Source organism: Danaus plexippus (genome assembly GCF_018135715.1).
Source record: "Danaus plexippus chromosome 22 unlocalized genomic scaffold, MEX_DaPlex mxdp_27, whole genome shotgun sequence".
Taxonomy (NCBI): Eukaryota; Metazoa; Arthropoda; class Insecta; order Lepidoptera; family Nymphalidae; genus Danaus; species Danaus plexippus.
Genome location: NW_026869855.1, coordinates 2,790,288 through 2,812,982, shown reverse-complemented (window position 1 = coordinate 2,812,982; position 22,695 = coordinate 2,790,288). Strand labels below are relative to the sequence as shown.

The 22,695-nt window shown below is 30.5% G+C and overlaps 2 protein-coding genes across 3 annotated transcripts; one reads left to right on the top strand and one right to left on the bottom strand.

Annotated features, from left to right (window-relative positions):
- The first annotated feature begins 154 nt into the window (after window positions 1-154).
- On the top strand, window positions 155-3,350 carry LOC116773635 (elongation factor Tu-like). Its single transcript, XM_032666128.2, has 6 exons — window positions 155-534; window positions 604-857; window positions 1,078-1,201; window positions 1,649-1,899; window positions 2,393-2,621; window positions 3,009-3,350. Exons 1-6 carry the CDS (start codon window positions 231-233, stop codon window positions 3,209-3,211), a joined length of 1,365 nt encoding a protein of 454 aa, XP_032522019.2. The 5' UTR covers window positions 155-230; the 3' UTR covers window positions 3,212-3,350.
- Window positions 3,351-4,381: 1,031 nt separating this feature from the next.
- LOC116773384 (uncharacterized) lies at window positions 4,382-18,643 on the bottom strand. Of its 2 annotated transcripts, none has more exons than XM_032665817.2 (10): window positions 18,490-18,643; window positions 16,103-16,179; window positions 13,211-14,274; window positions 12,794-12,902; window positions 11,676-11,898; window positions 11,203-11,390; window positions 10,986-11,116; window positions 10,520-10,635; window positions 9,955-10,071; window positions 4,382-9,720 (listed from the first exon to the last, which is right to left on the bottom strand). In XM_032665817.2, exons 1-10 carry the CDS (start codon window positions 18,553-18,555, stop codon window positions 9,526-9,528), a joined length of 2,286 nt encoding a protein of 761 aa, XP_032521708.2. In that variant the 5' UTR covers window positions 18,556-18,643; the 3' UTR covers window positions 4,382-9,525. The 2 variants fall into 2 exon arrangements, with proteins under 2 accessions (XP_032521708.2, XP_061384654.1); XM_061528670.1 differs by having other exon boundaries at window positions 9,583-9,720; window positions 9,960-10,071.
- Window positions 18,644-22,695: the final 4,052 nt, after the last annotated feature.

Genomic DNA, 22,695 nt, shown 5'->3' with positions numbered 1-22,695 from the left:
ATCGTCCTTGAGATGTATATCATGTAGGATTGAAAAGTTATTGACAAGTAGTTAATACTTAATTAATAAAAAATATAAAAATCTCGTTCTCATGAGTTACAGTAAATATTATTTTAAATCTAGTCACTGTCAAAATATATTGATAAATATGTCAATGTCAAAAGTTAAAAATATAAATAACCTCACAGAAGTTATGAAACCGATATTATATATTAATTAAATAATTAAAAATGACTGGAAGTCTTATATTCCGATGTATAATAAGTAGTGTATCTCCAAAGTATTTATCGAAATCTAAATTATTAAGAAGCAGTAGATTGACTGCTGGTATTTTAAACGGTTCTTGTAACTATTGCACGAAAGTTAAATCTAAGGTTGTAGAGAAAAAACATTGCAATGTAGGAACTATAGGGCATGTCGATCATGGAAAAACGACACTCACAGCTGCAATAACCAAAGTTTTATCTAAAGGTGGTTTCGCGAAATATGTTTCTTACGACGAAATAGATAAGGCCCCGGAAGAAAAAGCACGGGGTAAGTTAATATAGGGGCTCAATAAAAATTTATGATTGACATTAGATTTAATAATTATTATTTTTGAAGGAATTACGATAAATGCAGCACACGTAGGCTACAGTACGAAAAACAGACACTACGCTCACACCGACTGTCCGGGACATGCAGATTATATCAGAAACATGATATCGGGAGCGTCCCAAATGGATGCAGCAATTGTTGTAGTCGCAGCCAACGACGGGCCAATGCCGCAAACAAAGGAACATTTGTTGTTGGCCAAACAAGTCGGAATCAAATATGTTTTGGTGTACATAAATAAAGTTGATATCGTAGATAATGAAGTGAGTATTTATATATGTACTTAAATGTAAAACAAAATATTAATATTTTATTATCTTATTAGAATTATTTACTTTAATTTCATAAAATATTTTCATAGAACATATTTATTTGTGACAATAATATTTTTTTATGGTTTTTCTATCAGTTGAGTGATAGGCTACTTTTTCACCAAAATTTTTCTATGAGAGTGTCAATTTGATTCTACATATAAATTTGCAGTTAGTCGAATTAGTAGAGATAGAGATGCGAGAAATGTTGACAGATTATGGCTTCGAAGGTTTATCAGCACCTGTGGTTCACGGCTCAGCGCTCGCCGCCTTAAAAGATGATCAAACTGAAATAGGTAAAATCAAATACCAAGCTATCAGTTATTGAGGCATATGAAATATAGATAACAATAATTACAACTGTGTAACCTATGTACATATTAGCTATATATAATTATAAGTCTATAGAAACTATAATATAATTTAAAATACCTTTACATTCAAGAAAAAGTATAAATGTTTTGCAAGTAATGGTCAAATGTTGCTAGTGGCGCCATCGGCGCGATACTAATTACAAAAAACTATAATCCTTAGAATTATTTTTATGATTGATTATTATTAATTATAATACTGAGCCATTATAATTTTGTACTGGCAACATTTAAGTAGCAACTTGTATTTGAACACTATAACTGGCTTCAGAGATTTTGTAGGATGTTACTGGAAGTAACGCTGAACATTAAGGATCAAGACTGAAACTGTACCTTGCACTTATGTTAAAGATTACAATTTAATTTCCACAGGGGTTCCCTCTATAATCAAACTCTTGGACACTATGGATAATTACATTCCACCAATCATACGAGATCTAGAATCACCATTTCTTCTGCCCATAGACAACGCTTTCACAGTACCGGGTAGAGGTACTGTTGTCGTTGGAACCATAAAAAGGGGTGTCATGAAGAAGAATGATGAGGCAGAGCTCATGGGATTCGGCTATAATATTAAGACAACACTATCTGATATACAGATATTTAGAAATAGTGTGCCAGAGGTGAGATTTTGTTAAAATATTTCTCAGTTGCTCTTGTTGTTTCGTAGTTTATGTCTAAAAGAGAAACAAATCTTCAAACATATTAAATTACCTTTTTTTCGTCTATCTATCAGTTCATGTCGCATTACAATGTCGCCTATATATCAGACTTTGTGTATTTTCATTTATTCGTGAAATGCTCTAAAAACACTTTTAATTTAATTCCATCAAATGGATAATAAAAAGAAAATTTACACTTAAAAGCTAACCATCAACTAAAAATTCACTTGTAACATTTTCTGTGACACCACAAAATACTTATCCCTTAAATGAACTTACAGTTTTTATAGTTTAAGTTTAATGGCCTGTATTTTTTTTATTTAAATTTTATCCAAAGAGGTTGATGGAAATTAAAAAGAAATATAACTGCTTAGTGGCCTTTTTTTAAATTCTGTCTAAAGAGGTTGAATTTAATTTAAACTCTTTGTTTTTTTTTTACTTTCCTGCTGTAAAGGCACTGGCTGGTGATAACGTAGGCGTCTTACTTCGCGGTATGAAACTCAAGAACGTTGAGACGGGCATGATCCTGTGTGCGGCGAAGAGTTTGAGCCTGAGCAATCATTATAAGGCGAAAGTCTATTTCCTGAGTCACTCAGAAGGAGGGAGAAAAAAGCCTGTCTTTTCAAAATACACGCAACAAATGTTCAGCGGAACGTGGAATATTGCTTGCAGGATAGATTTAGGTGAGTTATGGTAAATGTCTTCAAGGTCAGCCATGTATTTTATTCATTAAGATTATAACAAGTAATATTTGGAGAATATTATGATGTAAATTTGTATAGAAAAACGTGCTTTTGACAAATCTTGTTTTTTAATCAGTTTTTTGTGCTTTATATTTGTTTATCATACTAGTAAACAACTTTATAAAATTTTAAAATCAGTCGAGGTTTAACTCTGTTACTATTATAATATCAAAAATGAAGGAAATATTTTACAAAATGATTAATTGATCGTTTAAATTGTGAAAAGAAAAAAAAGTAATAAATACATTTTCACCACCTGTATATAGTCTTATAATAGTTACCTCCTGTATATAATCATATGTATATGTATATATAACCTTTTTGTAGAGCCTTCGATGGAAATGTTAATGCCTGGTGATCACGCGGACGTCTTCCTCACCCTGTTAGAGGGCATGGTGATGGTCAAAGGACAACAGTTCACCATCAGAGAGAACAACGTGACAGTGGCCACGGGCATCATAACGGACGCTATGCACGCCATAGACGTGCCCAACGGGAAGCTAGGGAAGATCGTCCTCGACACTATTTAGTTGCGTTATATAAATTAAATTATTTGCATCGGTTAAATTCTGTTTTATTTGATTTTAGTTACTAATAGACTAATTGTTTTTAATTTTTATGTTTACGATGTATAATGAAGAGAATTAAATCTATTTATTATTTTTTTTTGTTATTTTGATGACGATTGTTTATTTTTTTTTTAATAATTGTAGAGCGTTTACCTTTTCTTAAATGTGTGCTAGTTAACATTTAGAGATGTATTAAAATATTAATGAGATTGTTAAAATCATGTAAACGATAATTGTTTGACAAATAACGTGCTGTTTTCAAAATTCTCGACAATACACTGAAAAGAAAATGAAAACTGATCAAATTTCCAGTTAATTAAAATACACTAATATTGAATACATACTTACTTCAAAAATTACGATAAACATTCATATAAATATATAACAAGGTATGAAATGAAACGACGCCATTTTTTTTTCCATCATTATATATTTTTTTGTCAGAAGGTAATTAATATCGTGCCAAAACAGTAACAAATCATTAGTAAGAAAAAACCATGACTGCATCTAGCTCGTACTACACTGAGATAAAGTAACACGGTCGTAGGACAACATTTAACATCTACAAACAGGCGTACATGTCAACTATATATAAACACCGATACGCCTAATTATATAGTATTACTAAAAAAATGGGAGGACTTGCCAATTTAACATTCAACATCACAGCTAGAACAATTCATATGAACACGAAGAGTAGGGTAGTCGTAAATATACACAATCAATTTCTTGTGACAGATAAAAGTTTGAATTCCGAACGCATTCAAAATTCAAATTCACGTCATTGTAGATATAGAATGAAAGACTCATAGAATAAAGCGATACGAACGATTTATAACAGGAGTTGCAAATTCGCATAATGTTCGTGTCAATAAATGCCTCATTCTATATTTTCTATATCTATTATACTAGAATTTCTAGTTCAACATTGCTTTAATACTAAATACATACGTCATAGTGAAAGTTAATTTGCAAGTACCCCCAAAATAATACTGCACCCACAGACAGCCCCGACCGTTACATTAACCTGCCCTAATTCAGTCTGTAACATGCCATCTAAAAACATTAATCACATTTGTATACATGGATACTATCTAACACTCAGAAGACATGTCAAAATATTTATATTAGTTTTATTTGTTTTTTATTTTTTTGTTTATTATTATTATTATATCAATTTAAAATGCTAAGTACCGTCAGAAGGTGATGTGAGCTACACTTAATATTATCCCTTGGTCCATGCGATAGCTTGTTTTGCATCACGACTGGTTTTTATTTTGCACATATTTTCATGCTAACGTTACATACCTTTTATATCGAAGTTCCTATATAGTGCTATTATACAATGAACACGGTATATAGGTCCACCGACATAAAGTATCAGCCACCAAATACCATGGAATTAAGTTATAATAAGCTCATAAAATTCGATTTCAACCACAGACAGTTTTAACAATACAAACACCTAGCGTATAACGGACAGATCCAAATTATTAGGACTAGCGAGTTTTTAACGTCACTATACATAACAAGCGTCAACAAACAGTATGTCGTAAGAAAGAATCATATAAAATAATAATACATTAAAAATATATATAACGGGGGTAGTTTAAACTTTCGAGTGGCAGTGTGTGAGAACATATTGGGACGATAGAAGCCATTATAATTATGCTTCTCGTTGTTAACGAACGCTTATGTCACACATGAAATAGATGTACGCTTAGAAAATCGGATATGTGCAAGCGAAATACAGAGCTTTACGTGATAATCGTCCGATAACAACGAGGTAATTTAAGTTCTAACAGTGTTCATACCTACGATTTTGTAACATCATTTTTTTTTCAGTAGTAGCAAAATATATAAAAAATATAATTTCTTCAAGAGAATATATAAGATGAGATTACATACTTAAATTATTAAAGCGATATTACGTGCGTCCCCAATACATTTACTATACCATAACGAGGGGTGTAGCACCATAAAAGAAAAACCTTAGTTAATAATGTACGCGTGAAAAATTCATTAGTCGAGGTTTTTGCGGGTAGAATGAAATAAAATCCCGCGGCATCAGAGTAATATTTCCGCTATCCGTCTAGGATAACACGATTTAGTACCGAAAAATATAACGTGCGTAAAACTAACCGTACCCAGCACGTCATAAAAAAACTTAATTCACTCGCTTACAACTATAAAAATATTCTTTTAGATATTCTCACTTACATTTAAGAGGAACTGGCAAAATAAATCCTGTATTTTTCCATAACCGTCGACAAAAAAAATACCCAAAAAAAAAAATTAAATCAACAAAAAAAAAAACCAGATTGGTCCACACGTATCAAAAATTCATGATGCCATTCCAATAAAAAAAAAACATGACATACTCACGGCGTTCAGCAAAAAAAAAATACGACGCGAGCCAAACAACCGCTGGACAAAAACATATTAAAAGTATAGAAAAAAAAAACAATGGTTAAACTTAAACTAAGTAATGAAATGGTAGAAATAACCACCACTTATTGTCCAATCTTAACACTAAACCAGAAATATAACACTTTAGCGTCCGAAATATTTAAATTTCAATAATAAAAAAAGAATTTGTGCAAAACCACCATCGCCAAGATAATAGAAACCGTCACTTCAAAAGGACACCATGTATTATGCTAATTAGTGTTACATAAAAAAAAATCTAGACAAATAAGCAATTAGACCATCGAGTACCTAACAATTAATCTAGACATCTAGCTTTAATACAGTACAATAGAAAACACAACTACCTCGCTGTATCTATACAGACAGAGCCACGAATATTTCGGCTAATCACTATTATTTTTTTTTTTGTTCACATCATCCACCTCTATAAATATTCATTTCGTAAAATTATTATCAAATTCGATAAAGCTCTAACATTGGATCCACATTCACAAACGAATCATAGATTATACAATAAAATGGCGGGACACAAAATGACAGCCGAATAAAAATAACTAATTCCAGTCTTGCTACGTTTAAACACGCCGAGAATATTTTTTTATTTTTATTTTTTTTTTTCATTTTGTACGACACGCGTATAACTATGTATTAAATAAATACATCCATAGAAATTCGTCTACCTAATAACACATCTAGCGTTCATTAATTTTCTTAGGTATGTGGTGTATAGCACTTCTATAACATTTCCATACAAAAAAAAAAGAACAAAAAAAAAATATATAACTTCAAAATTGAGCATCGAAACGGCTCAAAAATCCCCATGACGTCATCAATTCCATGGGCCCAATAAACGCCATAGACAAATTAGTCTCAGAAAGAGTCCGATAAAATACATATTTTTAGGACGAATATTTTTTTCTTTTTTCATAGGAATTTTTCTTATAAGCGTTCCTTTATTGGTATTAAGTACTGAATAGTTTTGGTAAACACGTAATGCACTAAACATTACAATAAGTTCTATCACACGATACTTATAAAGATATGCTGTTAAGCGTTGGTCGTTATATTGAGATTTTTGCGTTTTGTAAAGGACTTAAGACCGTTGAGAATATTTTGATAAAAAGCGGTTTGAATGCTGACAAAGACTTGACGTGAATTTATTTTGCTATTTTTTTTTTTTTTTTTGTAATTGTATCGTATTTTTTCGCAATAACCGTAATAAATTATAATAAAATATACATTTAATGTCTACCAAAAAAGTATTGATTAGCTGCGTAGTGGTTTTTCGTTCGTAAAATTTTCACGTCTTCGTCTATGCCAGATGGAAAAAAAATACCAAAAGCTTAGTCTATGCCTGGACGGAAGGATCATTTGAGTTAAAGCAATATGGGTTAAAGTCAATTGGCGGGCGAGCGGCGACAACTAGAATATAATTTGCACAATTTTTGGAGCAACAGTGAGCAATTATACTAATCAAAAAATTTTTTCTAATTTTTTTTTTTCAATCTCGCGCGCCAATCGCTCCGAAAGCGAAACCTCATAGCCATCACAACTGTATAGATTATCTACAAAAATAAAATGAAGAATATAATCTGTGGAATTATAATAAAAATAAATAATGATTCGTCAACAATATACGCTTTGGTCACATCGAAAGCGAATTTTTTTTATAATTTTAATACTATAGTAATTTAATTTGGTTAAGCGGGTTCTAATATTAGTAGCATACAATATAAAAAATATAGCATTTTCTTCATACTTAATGAAAATCAAATTTTACTGTCACTCGGTGTGAGACTACCCTAAAAAAAATCGCTTCCGAAACAAACAAAGTCTTATTAAATTTCGCAAAATTCATAACAACATCATATATCTTAAAAACGGGTAAGCGTTAGAAGGATTTTGAGGTAAATAGTTACTATATGGCAACATTTCAACTGAAGATCCGATAAACGTCCGAAAATAAAAAAAAAATAACAAGAAATACATTTAAACTAACTACAATTAGCTAAGAAACTAGGTTGTGCTTAACTATGCTATTTGCATCATTGTACTAACACTGGGCTGGGCTATCGGTAACCACTTACAACTAACATCGAAAATCACATCGAAAAAGGTCTATCACTAACACCTACGTCACACTACGTGAAAGCATAACCTTCGCACCAACCCTCCACCGACATTCCGAAATAAATAAAAAATAATAATAATAATAATCTACAAAAACAAAATGATAACATAACTTCAATTCATTAAAAATTTTGTACATCCGAAAGAAATGCATGAGGGCAACAAAAAATAATCACACTAACACTAATATGAACTAACGGAAGATAATTCTATTTTGGTTAATACATCCTTGGATTACTTTGTGCACCGTTTATATATATGTATATATATATATATATATAAATTAATTAATTAAAGCGTTTGTGAAGCAGTTCGAAGACTTATGGCTTATTGATAGGACATTCAACGAAAAAAAAAAAAACAATTTCATTAAAAAGAACATCCTGTATAACACCGTGAGCGTTCAATTCCCTATGACTACAAATTCATCAAAACCTTTTAAATAAATACGTGCTACACTTATTCTACTAGTTTTCAACTTCATATTATTATTATACTTTTTTTTTTAATATTTAATTCTGATAATAAAATAGAGTCAACTAGTTTCATCAACATCACATATATTTTTTTAGTGTGAACGAAATATTTTTTTTTTGGCTTATCTAATAAACACCATGTATAAATTTTACTAACACATTTTAATGTGTGCAACAATGGATATAGAGAAATAATAATAATAAAGAGCTTGGTATATTAGAATATAAGCATAACTATATTATTTAATATTAATATTAACGAAATCAGAATCAAAATTTGACTCTGATATAATCAATAATAAAAACCTACCATGTCGATGCCAACGAAACAAGATAATTTTTGTAAATAAACATCTCTACTAAATAACGTATTATAATATTTCGATCACACCAAGTTTTTTGGCAAGTAAATTCCGAACCAGCCAAACGACAGCCAAGCGATAAAACATCTCTATACTAAGTGGTCTTACATACCTGAAAAACACTTTTTTTTATATACCAAGTAAATGCATGCTATTAAATTTTCAAAAAAAGTGCTGATATGATCATTGGATTGCAACAATCCATTGTAATAGCCTTGTACGCGACTTCATATAATACGAAAGAAAAAAAAATTATAACGTCAGTTTGTATGTCGTCTATAAAATATTCGTGTCATATAAATTTCGTATTTAAATGCGTCAGAAAGATCAATATAAAAATTGGCTGCGTCATATTGTCCAGTGGGGGTGAATGTAAAGAAGTATAAAACTTTTTTTTAAAAGACAGCATAAAAAAATATTATAGCAGTGAAATATTCAGAGGATTTTAACATCACAGTGTATTTTAGTCTTAAATGGAATGCAGCCAATTTTTATTCATAACCACATCTGTTAGAAAATCCGAGTCGATGTCGCATATGATTCAGGAACTCCAAAACCATAGATTCAATTATAAATTAATACCAGTACTTAATAATATCAGTGTTTGAAATTATAAATAATACAGTAATAGAAAATTACAGTTGTCATAGTATACAATAACAATTCCATATAATTGTCAGTATTTATCTGTGATGATGCATTACCAACTGTCAAGTGATCCGACCAATGGGAAGGCTTCATTTTATCTACCAATAAAAGTGCGGATTTTGTATTCCATTTTTAAAATCACATTGATTCATTGCAGTTTTGTTTTGTTTTTTTTTTTTTGTATGACAGTTGGAAATGCAACCTCCTTTGAATGAATTGACCTTTTTTTTTAATTTATAGATCCAGCCAGGTAGTGATATGGGTGTTTGTTAACGAATCTGTTGTCGTACCTTTGGTTCTTATAGAAATCATTCCTGTGATTCAATTTCCTATAGTTTTGTGTGCGACGTAGGTTTTTATCTTTGTCATTGGTCTTGTTCTTATCGTCTTTTTGATCTTCGGTGGGCTGTGTTTCTTGTTTATCCTGTGAATTAAGATAATTACATGCTAAATGGAAATCTATTTAAAAATTTTAGTCTATTTGCAATGCTTTGCTTTTATATATTGACTATTAAGCAATCTATTGACATAAATTCATTGAATCAGACAATATATTTGAGTAATTGATGTGAAAATACTATTAATTCTATCAGTTTCCCACCACCTGACTGTATTAAAATCTATATATTTTCATATATTTGAATATTATAATGAATACCTCACTCTGTTCATTAGTAACTGGTTTACTTGAGGCGGATGTTGTTGGAATCTCCTGTGATGATTGCTTAGGTGACGATGTTGAAGGTGCTGGTATGGTAGGAGAATGTTCACTTTGCTGTAAACATTATTTACAGTTTACATATATTAACAAGTTTACACATCTACAGATGTAAGTGTGCGTGTGTGTACTATAGTTAGTGAAGAAGTAAAATCTGTCTATAAAATTAAGTTATTTAATACATTAAAAATTTTTTGCTTAAGAATTATGGTTACTGAATATCTATATTAACTGCAAAATTTGGAATAAAAATTTAATATAATGAGATCTGAGACTAAGTATTCGTTTAAATAAAACTAATACTACCAGATCACTACACGTTTTTTCTCAAAACATTTTCATATCGTCTGCAAAGTAACCGAAACCTCTCAAGTATGTAGTTTTTGAAATAATATAATAACGCATAGTAATCTGAATATATTGGTTTTATTTTAATTGAATTGAATTTTTCATTTACACATTATACTATATATATGTATATGTTTGTATGTGAATTTATACTAACTAGTGCAGAGTGGGGTGCCAAAGCCACAGTGAGTGTGAGGTCACACCACATAGCACAGCGAGCTCGTCTTGCGCACACACACAACTGCTTCACGGCATCAGATAGTTGGAGAATAGCTGTTTGTGATGTAAAATATGTTATAACATTTAAAAATATTTATATATACATTTACTTAATATTAATTGATTGAAAATTTTTTTTTATTTCCTAATCCTCAAACATAACTTGTCAGAAATAAAAAAGAAATCCAATCCATATTGTTCGTTATATATGTATATACTCTAATAACAAAAAAAATTGTACAGTTTTCGGTGCCAACTGAGATAATTGAATATTTTTGTACCTTTCACTAGCCAAAATGAAGTTGAAATTTTATTTTTCGGTTTAGATCGTATACGACCTCTGTAATACTATCAAATCATTATTATATGTATTTAATAATAATGATATCGTCTTTATTACTCACGATCGCGGTCCCTGTCGTTCCTGGGGTATCTGAGGTGTGCTATGTTCACCTCTCTGCGCCTCGCCGCTTGGACAGCCGCTACGGCGTTACGCCACGCTAGCATTGCGCTTTCAACTTCACTATGGGGTGCACTGGAAAGAGATATAAACAAATACATACTGATATAATTCCGTATCCGTATCCGTAAAAATATCCGGCAATCGTATCCGTAACTCACATTTCCGACAGATTCCGTACATCATCCCGCCATGTGGCCGGATCGAAGTTGTCCTCTTTATCCGTAACGTTATCCTGACCCCTCTTCAACACAGTTATCTTATTTTCGTCCGGTTTATTTGGTCGTTTGTTCTGCGCAACACAGACACTAGCACGAAGAGTCTCCATTTTGCCCATCAGTGTTAACACCTGTTACAATATAGTAATAATTATTTAAATAATTATATTTTTTATTTCAAATATGACTTCTGTTAAATATATGAAAAAGAAATTGCTTATGACAATTATTATGAATAATTTCAGAATATCCCCCATAAAATGACGTTTCTATGTATCAAAGCACATTTTTTTATTCTCACTAGTACTTAAATAACATAATAAAGTATTTGATTATTAGCTCAATATAACACCAACATTAATAAGTCTGAATTTTGTTGTGCACGCTTTACATACTACCCGCACGTGTGTACCCACCTTAGTATGCTCTCGCAGCATGTCCACGGTGAGTCTATCGACGCGCGTAGGGCAGGGCGGCAGGCGTGGGACTGGTATTGAGTTAGACGAGGAAACCGCCCGCCCAGGATACGCCAACGCCAGACGGGCTTCCGTCCGTTTCCGCTCCCTCTCCAACTGCCGCCATTGCTCGTAACACGCGTCCAGTCTAGCGTGAAGTATACTCGAGGACGGTGCTGTGTTCCTGGAATTAATAATATAAAATATATATCAATTATATATTTTCTTCCTTATCATACAGATGTTATATATATATGTATAACAAAGAATGGTTAAAAAAAAAACAAAATCTTAGTTTTATTTGGCAAACACAACAGTCGTCTTCACATCGTCTTTTATTCTCTATTGACATTTTTTTAGTGTTGCTATAGTAAACTCTGGATTAACTTACAAAGTGGTAGAAAATAATAATAAAAATAAATATAAAAATAAAATTCTCTTCCCACATACATATTAATAATATGCAAATAATCGTATAATATTGTGTATGCGAAAGTCTGTAGCCACGTCAGGGTTTGTGTCTCTTTAAATACTGAACGGATTTGGATATAACTTTCGTATCATGTAAGATCAGAATAATGTGGTGTGGTGATTTATTCTGTAATTCAGTGGTTTTCCTGACACGACCCATAGAGGGCGTTGCCGGTTGGTATCAATATATTCTCTGAATCAAATTCCTAATTCCAAACGGATAATGCTGAGGGCATAAAATAGCTTATAGTAGCTACATATAAGACACCATCGTGCCTAACATTTTATGCTAGATAATCTTAAATATACAGAATATATAACGTTATGGATTGTAAATAAGGCGAAAAATGTATGAACAGAAATAAAAATTGATTTTTTTATATAAAATTAATTATATTAAAAATATTTAATATTTTCGGTAGTTCACATTTAAAATCAAACTATTATTTACAGATACATACATACTAAATTTAATTATAATTTCGAGCAATCTCGAAACTTCGATAACTTTGATGCAGCCATCAACGACGAGACTAGACGAGATGTTTTATATTTGAGAGAATATCTTATTTATTATATATAATGTACATTTTTAAGCTTTATATTACCTGATGTTTCTCATGGCGTAGAATGGCGCCAGTAACGGCATGTCCAGGAGAGGGGATTGTAATACTGGAGGGGCGACGGGCGGTGACGGTCCGAGGAGCGTTCCGATACCTGTGTTAAATAACAGTTTAGTTAATGTAACTTATATATATATATGTTTATATACTATCAAAAATAGCGCGTTTTATTATGCCAAAATTTACTTATGTTTTTTTTCCCGCAAAATAGTTATATATTAAAGATATTTTTTTTTGGCATCTCATATGGGACTTCAATGAGCAGATTGTAGTATTCTTCGTGGATAAAGAAGAATTTAGAAGCATAATCTTCACAGAATTATACGAAGAAATGTGTTATATATACTATCTGATTACTCTATTTTGTATAGGGACTATGATTTGAAGATATATCTTTCTTACCAAGATTAAACGGTGGTTCGTGTATGAAAGACACGTCCACGTTCAAAGGGTTCGGCGGTGGGCGGTTCCTCATGATGATATTCATTTGTCTCGCTATTTCCTGCTGCCTCAATAGATTCTGTTGGGCGTTCTCTCTACCAACATCGAAATTAACCCTTTCACCGTTACCATTACCCTGGTAACTCTCGCGCGGCAGCATTTGACTGACTTCTCGCCTTTGGACGAACTCGTTCTGCGGATGGAACCCGTTCGGCTTGAAGCCCATACCAGAGACAGATTGGTTCGAGAAATCGTAGTTCCGATTCATATTTCTATCCGGCATGGGCACGACGTCGTTCAGGAAGAAATCGCTATTGAAATTCTTATTCGGTGTTTGGAAGTTCCTGTTGTTGTAGAACATTTTGTTCCTATCATCTTGCATTTTGTATTCGTCGCTTTGGAACGAACTGTTTCCGTCGGGCATTTTGAAATCGTTGAGCAATATGTCGTCCCTCGGTCTGTCGCCGGATATACTCATCTGATTGAGGTAAGTTAGCAAATCTGAGGTGGAATCCGGTTGGTCTTTGAGGAAACCGTTGCTAGGGAACCTCTGAGCGTTGAAAGGTGTGTCGTAATTAGTGTTGTAATTCAAATCGAGACTCAGACTGTTGGGTCTGTTGTAATTATTTGAGAATACGTTTGAGTCTGGAAGCGAATTTCTTTGGTTTGGCTCGAAGAAATTGTAAAATTTCTCGTCATATTTATTTGGGCTGGTGAATTGCGCCCCACCGATTTCCTGGGCAGCCAGCCGTAGCAGGTTCAACTGCTCGGGAGTAACGGCATCAGTATCCGTTATCGGGTCTACTCCTAGCAGAGAATTTACCTCGTTGTCGGAATAATTGACAAAACCGTTGGAATTAAAGCCGTTCTGGATATTGTAAAGACCATTATCGTTCTGATTGAAGTTATAGAGATTGTTGTTGTAGTTGTAGGGTGTTTCTAGATATGTTCCATTATCATTTTTTGGAAACTGACTTATATTTGTTGGTAAGCTGCTGGTAGGTTTATCTGGTGAGGGAACACAGCTGGAACGAAAATTACCAAAATTTACTTCTAATAAGTATTTCAACTCATCCATGAGTCTAAAGAAAAATTGCTTGGGATTGTATCATAGTTTAATTTAAGGTTTCTGTTGATATATAATGAAATAGAGTAATTTAAGCATATTTTTTTGATGTACGAGTAAATATTTAGATGAACTATACAGCAATCGTGATCACGAGAACACAAGATGAGGTTTTTTTGTGTCAAATGTAACAAAAAACGTAGTTATAAGCGCGATATATAAAAATTATAAAATATAATAGATCTAATAAGGATTGATACAACTAATTATGTAGATGTTTGTTAAAAAAATCTACTACACAACTTATATTATAAAAATCTTGAGAGGTCGATTTTGATTAAACTAAGCAATAATATAGCTCAGAGATCAGAATAAGATATAGGTTATAATAGTATGGTATAAGTTGAATTGTGTTTGAAGCGACATGACACATACTAAAGATGTCGCTGTCATTTGGTTACACTAGCTATGTCATACATTAAACATTTTTCTCACAGCCAATTCCGATATTCAAGCGAAGTCGTGGGCAAAACAATGTATATGCAAATATTTTATATTTAGAAAGTATTACATTTTTACTGCAAATTTCAAAACCAAACTGGCCAATTCTAACTATCTTTGAACTATTTTTTTTTATTGATCGAAGTATTGCCATATATCCAGTTCAAATACATTTGTTCATGTAATACAATTTTTTTTATAACATTCATAAAAAATACCATAAAAAAAATTAAGCAAAAGTAAAAATATTTAATCAGGAAAAAGTGAAAATTATAGATTAATAAAAAAAAAGTTTTTTGTTATAATGTCAGGTAACAAAAAGGTATTTTTAAGTTATTATTTTCAAGCCATCGTGAGAGCTTTGAACTAAAAGAACTCTTTTCATCAAAGTTTTAGTGTTTGAAAGAAACCCTACAAATAAGAAAAATATTCTAAGAAAGGTTTTTCAAATATACTTTATTAAATTTATTAATTTTATTACGTATGGCAACACTGAATATCACGAACAATTTATTTTTGTATTTCATCGTGTACAGCCTAAATTATTTTTTGTTTTAAATTTTTCGTACATTATATTTATTATTAGAAGTAATCTATGTACCAATGCACTACTAGGAATTAATTTATCTACAATACATCGATTGAAACATCGATTTTTCGATAATTCCTAATTACCTATGTGTATTCTGTGGATTTTGTGAAGCATTCTTATATAGCGTTATATTCCAGTGAAGTAAATAGCAAAGCCTTAAAAACTGTAAACTTATTCCTATACATAACTAATACAATTAAAAAAAACTAGCTTGTACCCGCGACTTGCCTCAATGGAATGGTTATTTTCTTAATATGTTACATTAATAAAACTACATAAAAATCAAATGTAGCCTAACTTGGTCGATGTGTCAGCTAATTTCCAGTGAAAGTTCTCTCAAAATTGATATAGCATTTCCGAGGTTACCCGTAACAAAATGACTGAAGTGTATAATATATTATTTTCATAATGATATTAATGAAAGCGATAGATGTACTAGCTTATAATTTAAGACAATTTGATTAAAAATACACAAACACACAGACAATGTCAGACAAAGTCACTTACTTACTAGTGTACCATATATAATATATAATATGACAATTAAAGTGAATTTTATTAGTAAATAGTTAGTATTTAAAACCCATACAAAACAATCGGCAGCCCTATGTATATTATTGTATGTATTAATTTATATAAAAAGTTTCTATTACTTGAGCAATATTGTTTTAAAATACATGAAACAGAAACTCACCTATTCCCCTCCGTCTCGTCCAAGATCTTGGCGATGAGATCCCGTACCAACGAGTTTTCTTCCATGATACGGTCCGACTGTAAAAAAAATATTATTTTACATATATATAAATAGTTTTGTCATTTATCACGACCATACTGTAATTAAGAGAATAGAATTTATGAAAGATTAGAATTAAATAAGACAAAAGCTAACAACTCGAAGATATTAAGATCACAATTGTAGTTATAATGTCTAACCTGACAAGGCAATGTTAAAATGTTTTGTTTTCCACTCAATGGTTCAGATATATAATTTTTGGAATAGTTTTTAAATTTTTTCCTTTTGATAAAGACTAAATACTTATTCAATTTTATAGAGAATTTTTTTTTACAATATATTCACACATATATATATATATATATATGATATATATATATAAATATATATATATACATATACGTATATGTATATAGATGTGAACTTATAATAATAATAATAATAATTTGTTTATTTCAGACAATTTACAGTCCATTTGTTAGTTACAAAAAAAAAAAAGTTATGTTACCTGTTATTTTCTCCAATAAAAAAACATGTAAAGCTTTATGTAATAATTTCGAAGAAAAAACACATAAAATAAAATATAATGAATATATTAATATTAACGAGAATCTTAACAGCATTATAATGTTTGTTGCAAAACTAAATTAAATGTTTTCTTATGTATAATAGCTGCAATATCATTCATTTTGATTATTTTATAACTTTGTGACAACCCTATAAATTTTTTTTCTATTTTTCACTCCTGTGTTGACACAGAAAGTATAATAATGACAAAAATTCAATTAAGGCAAGTTTTTCCACAAATTACTATGTAATAAAGCTTTATACTAAATATATATAACCATTATAAATATTCAGACAAAAAAAAATTAAATTTCTATCAAAATATGTAACGGAAATGTTAAATGAACATATTTATTGAGAAAAAATAATAATATATTAATTATTTATTTAAATAAACAATACATATGTTCTAAATAATATCAAATTTATCAAACTTTTATCTTAATAGGATTATATATGTAAATGAATTGAATAGAATTAAGTAACTATTTTATTTAAAAATGCTTAAGTTTGTGTAGAGGTTGGGGACAATGAAATATAGTTCAAGGCTACATCTAGTTATATATATATATATATATATATATGTATATATATTTTAAGTAATTTATTACTTCATCTGCATATGGATTTAAATTTTAATAACATATTATTAAAACAGCATAAATTATTATTTTTTGTTTAAAGAAACTAGAGTAAAAGTATTTGAATTATTGAAGTGATAATATTGTTGTTAGCAACATATTTAGGGTTTTTGGACGGTTTATGGTAACTATACTAATCTAACGGCTTTTCTGGTGGTAAAGAATATATTATATAAGGAAAATTTTGTAAAGAGAGTATGAAAAGCAATTATGAAATATATTTTATAGGGAATTTCATATAAAATCAGTGATTCTCCACTATAAACTCGTTCTTAACTAAAACTATGTATTATAACAGAATCTAGCAGTTTTTCAGATTATTTTACTAGAATTTTATTGCAGGAAACAATCAGCACATTATTATCAAAATGTATGAAACATAGATACAACATTAATGAAGTTTTATTCACTAATTAAATATGAAGTCACAAATACTGATTATTATTAAATAGTATTATATAAAAATAAATTATTTTTCTTATATATATGTATTCTTAATTAATGTTGTATATATATTTTTTTATTTGAAACCAATTTCTTTGTATTATTTTTTTGATACATTTATTAAATGAACTGTATCAACAAAACAATATCTGATTGTGTAAACAATGACAATATAATGATTTAGGACATTCCATATAAAGTAATATTGCTTGATATGACGCAATATGTTTTGGTTTAGATATTGTTGATATTTACTTAGCAATGAAGGACGATGGAATGAACGAAAAATCGTCAGAGAAAGTATTACGAGTATTGCGTTCTAAATGTAACAAGCATTTGAACCGGTCTAAAACGTGTAAATATTAAATTCTCGATCAGGGTTAATGCGCCCACGGATATCCATAACACCTTATATTACCTCCGTTCAGGTACAAACTTTATAATTCTAAAAATATTGTGTGCAATCGTAAGTATATGTCATCGTTCACCTCGAAAAAAAATAAATATACATTTGTTGTGCGCTGGCATTTTAGGGCGTATAATTGATTCTTAAGGCAGCCAGATTTTTCTAACTAGTATTATTAATGTACGAAGCAAATAGTTCACCGATTTTACAAATATTGAGGGACTGACAGGTCCAATTGGACATTTACAACACCCATGGGAAGACACTTTTAGAAACACTTATAAACTTACCTGATCAACTTCATTTTCGACGGCTTTGAACGCATTACTTATTTGACATAAATCACTGAAGGCCATTTAAATTTTAAAAATATATATTTTCTCACACTTAAAATCTAGGAGCGCTAAGCCATCTTTTCTATGACCTACATGTGTATAAATTGTGCTATAACTCGAAGCGGTGTTGCTGTCACGTTGAACATATAACTCGTACAAAAATCTGAAATCCTTATTTTAAATTATGTTTAAACAGACTTACATTAAAAATTTTATTTACCTATATTTTTTTACAAATTATGGAAAAGTTTTTCAACAGGTACTTTTTGCTTTTGATAATTTCCCGCCCTGATTTTTTTTTTAAGTTTTTTTAATACTACATTTCATGTTGGTCTGCCTATTTAACTAAAAAATATTTAATTCAATGAAAAAATCGTATTTCAAATAAGGTATTTTAAAAATTAAAACAAAAAATAAATCGAAAATATATTGTAGTCATTTTTTTTATATTCGCTTGATACTTTTTGATAAAAAAACTAAGCATGTTTTAATTAATAGAATATATCGATTACGATTTCTAGAACATAGAAATATAATAATAGAATTTTAATTTGAAATATTATAAGATTAGAAACCTAAAATATTTACAGTTACTTGAACTATAAGGTTAGCTTTTATGAACTCTATTTTGTTAATAAATTTGAATTTATGTTAACAAATTTCAAAAAATATTTGGAATTAAATAAATGAAAAATTTGATCTGGCCCACAATTTTTGTAATGAAAAAAAATTAGATTTGTTTATAATATTACATATTGACTGTTGGAGGCTTTTTTAATCTATGATTATAAATTACTTGTGCTGCTCTCTGTTATTTTATTGTAAAAGTAATTCGTATATATGTCAAACTGTAGCTGTATTGTTGTTGCTACATACATAACAGATGTCGTTGTAGGTACAAATTTTGCATTTTTGAGTATTTAACAATAAGATATTTTTGTTAGTGTACATTAAAAGGAAATATGTACAGAAAATCCTTTTATCGTCCTTTTATTTATTCAAGTTTGATAAGACGGTAAATCATATAAGAATTTTTAATTTTGGAACTTCGAATACTTAAAATTATTTTTTTTTGTACAAGGTATCCACCCTGTATAATAAAATGAAAATTTAATGTATAGTAGTGAAGTGTATAATAACCAATTATCTTATATTTATATATATATATCTATTTTGGAGACGGAAATAAGTATTAAAAAGTGTTAATAATGGCTAAAACGACCTCTTCGGTAACGTTTTGCAATTTTTTTTTAAATTATATATCTATGACATTCCTAGCGATTTGATAGCTTAGAAAAATAAAACTCTGCAACGATCAGCTTATACCTTGATAATGAAAAGACGTAGTTAATATGTTCATTAAAATATTATAAGACTTAATTAGAATATATCACATTTTTTTCAATAATTTAAAATATAAAATACTATTATTTAAGAAATATAACATTTTGAGACTCTAGCTGGCTCGAAACAAAAATATCACGTCCATAGAAATACGACAATTATATTTTTCATTGTATTGTCATTTATTTTATTACAACTATTATTTACATACTTAGGTATTTTACATTGACAATCATTAGTTTTTTATAATCAAATGCATAAAGTTCGTATGCCTTTGCCTTTAAAGTCCAAACCTAATAATGTACAATAAAAAAATATTTATTTTTAATATATTTTTTTAAATAATACTAATACTTTCTAATCTCAATTTTTTTATACAGCAAACCTATTGTAATCTTTTATATAGTAAGCCAAGTAACATCTAAGCGTATATTTATCTATAAACTAAAGATCAATTTAACATAGCTATGTTGCACTTTGTTCTCGAATATGTATTTTAGGAATTCCATACTAATTTTATTAATAATTTTTAACTCAATCGATGTCCTCTATTAAAAATAAACATTAACATAACAAATAGTTAGTTTTATGTGTGTCCTTTCGAGTTTCGTCCCTTTTCATATAAGGTTCCTAAATAATTGTCTAAGCGTACATACAATGTATAATTCGGCTTAACTAAAATATCATTCAAGTAAATATAGGAGACGAAACCTCTCAGCATTCCATGGATTCACCATGCGAGTGCCGGGTCCATCGTTGTAGGGAGAGGAGCTTCAACAGTGCCTGGGACTTGCGACCCAGGTGTAGGTTTAAGGGGCCCCTATCTAACGAGCGTTAAACGCTCACCTCCACTGTCCAAGCTCCTCTCTCTACCTAACCAAATATGAAACGAACCTGCTAGGGCTGCCTTCGACGCACGTTCGAAGAATGAACTGATGTTACTTCTTGTCAGGCCTAAGTCTTTTAGCAGGTTGTAGAGAGATTTGGCTGTTATACCTCTCGCTCCTACTTCTACCGCGTACAAATTTACAACAAACATAATCTTAGTGAGCTCGTTAGTGAGCTCGTTAGTGAGCTCGTAATACCTGTTGACCTCGATGGCATGGTCTTTGGGGATGTTGGTTTCCCAAGGAACCGTGAGCTCTATTAGTACAACGCGCTTTAAAATTCGCGAATGTAAAACTATGTCCGGTCTGGAGGCCGACGCACAAATATCCTGTGGGATCTTATATTGTTTCTCACACGTGTCCATCGTTAAAGTAAAATCCGATGTTACTTTAATAATAGAGTAGGGCTTGACGTTTGATTTTATAGCCCTAGTGCCTTCTCTCACAAAACCTATTGATCGTTGGTTCGTGGTAATTTCTTTTTGCGCTCTTGCTACCGATAGACTAACAGCTACACGTATGATTTCTAAAACCCTATCGTGACGAGGCGAGTATTGACTGCTATCCAGGAGTACCCTACATGCCACCAGCAAATGCTTAGAAGTTCCAACTGCCTCCCCGCAGATGTAGCAAGTTTTTTCGGTACCTTTGCCCCATCTTACTAAATTACTCTGATCTGGGAGAGTCATCTGGAACGCATTGAGGTAAAATTTTAGCAGTGCTGGCGACCAATCATGAATTAAAGTGCGCCATTTTAGTGCTAATGGGATGCAAAAATCTCCTGTGTAGCCACTCACTCTGCATTTCTAAGTTCATTGCATGGATCTTATATTATTACTCTGTGTCCCTATCATAAACTGCTTGTGGAATTGAAGTCTCGATTCTAGCTCCAGGGAATCATGGTCTGTTGGGAGTGATGTAATAACGTTATTATAATTTAGTGATTAATGTAAATAATGATATTAAAGTGAGTATGAATTTTCATAGAGTTTTAGAGTTAAAGTTTTTTTTATAGCTAACTAATGGGTTAGGCTTCAAGGTTAAACCAAGTCTGATCTATTGTAACTAACTTACTCAATAAGTTCAAATTCATTCAAACATATATAGTTTCTTTATTTTCCTACACAGACTCAGAATAAATAAATATACCTATATGTTCACAAAATTTAAAAACTCTTATAAGACTTCAAAAAAGGTTTTATGTCGGCATAATCGAAATACCACAAATAACAAACTGTTTAAATCCATTCAGCCAATCTCATGAAAAGAAAATTATATTGAACCTGTCCCTGTTGTTCATTTATATATAAATGCATGATATTATTTCAGTCCGCCCAATAATCACTGAATAGTCCGTCTGTGTTAAATTACAACGCCGTTTCACTGCGCAAACCTTTGTCAGATACGTTTTGGGTTCAATTGTATCAGTGCATATCTGCGCATTGTAATGCACGGGTGAAAATGTTCTGGCTATATTGACCGTTCTACATATTTCGACATCTAATAAAACAATATAAAAAAAATGTTTTTTTGATAATAAATTTTCAGAGGATTTATAATTATTCTGGATTAATTTTTTTTTTATTCAATTAATGTAAGTCCATGATATAAAGTCTAATATATGTAATATGCAAGTTAATCTACAAATTTTCTCCACTGATCTTCAGAAAGGTTATATAAAAGAGTTTTATTAACAAATGTTTATAACATTTTGAATTAAGAACGAAACTAATTAAGAATTACGTATTGAATATTTTTATAAGGCAGGCAGAATATAACCACGATTCCAGTACGAATGAAGCCATAGCATTGAACAAAATAATAATAATAATAATATTTTTTTGTATTTGTCTCCCCACTCTTATCTAACATGTTATAGGTACATACATTTAAACTTCGTCTTTCCGTGATATTTCTTTTTTCAATGTGT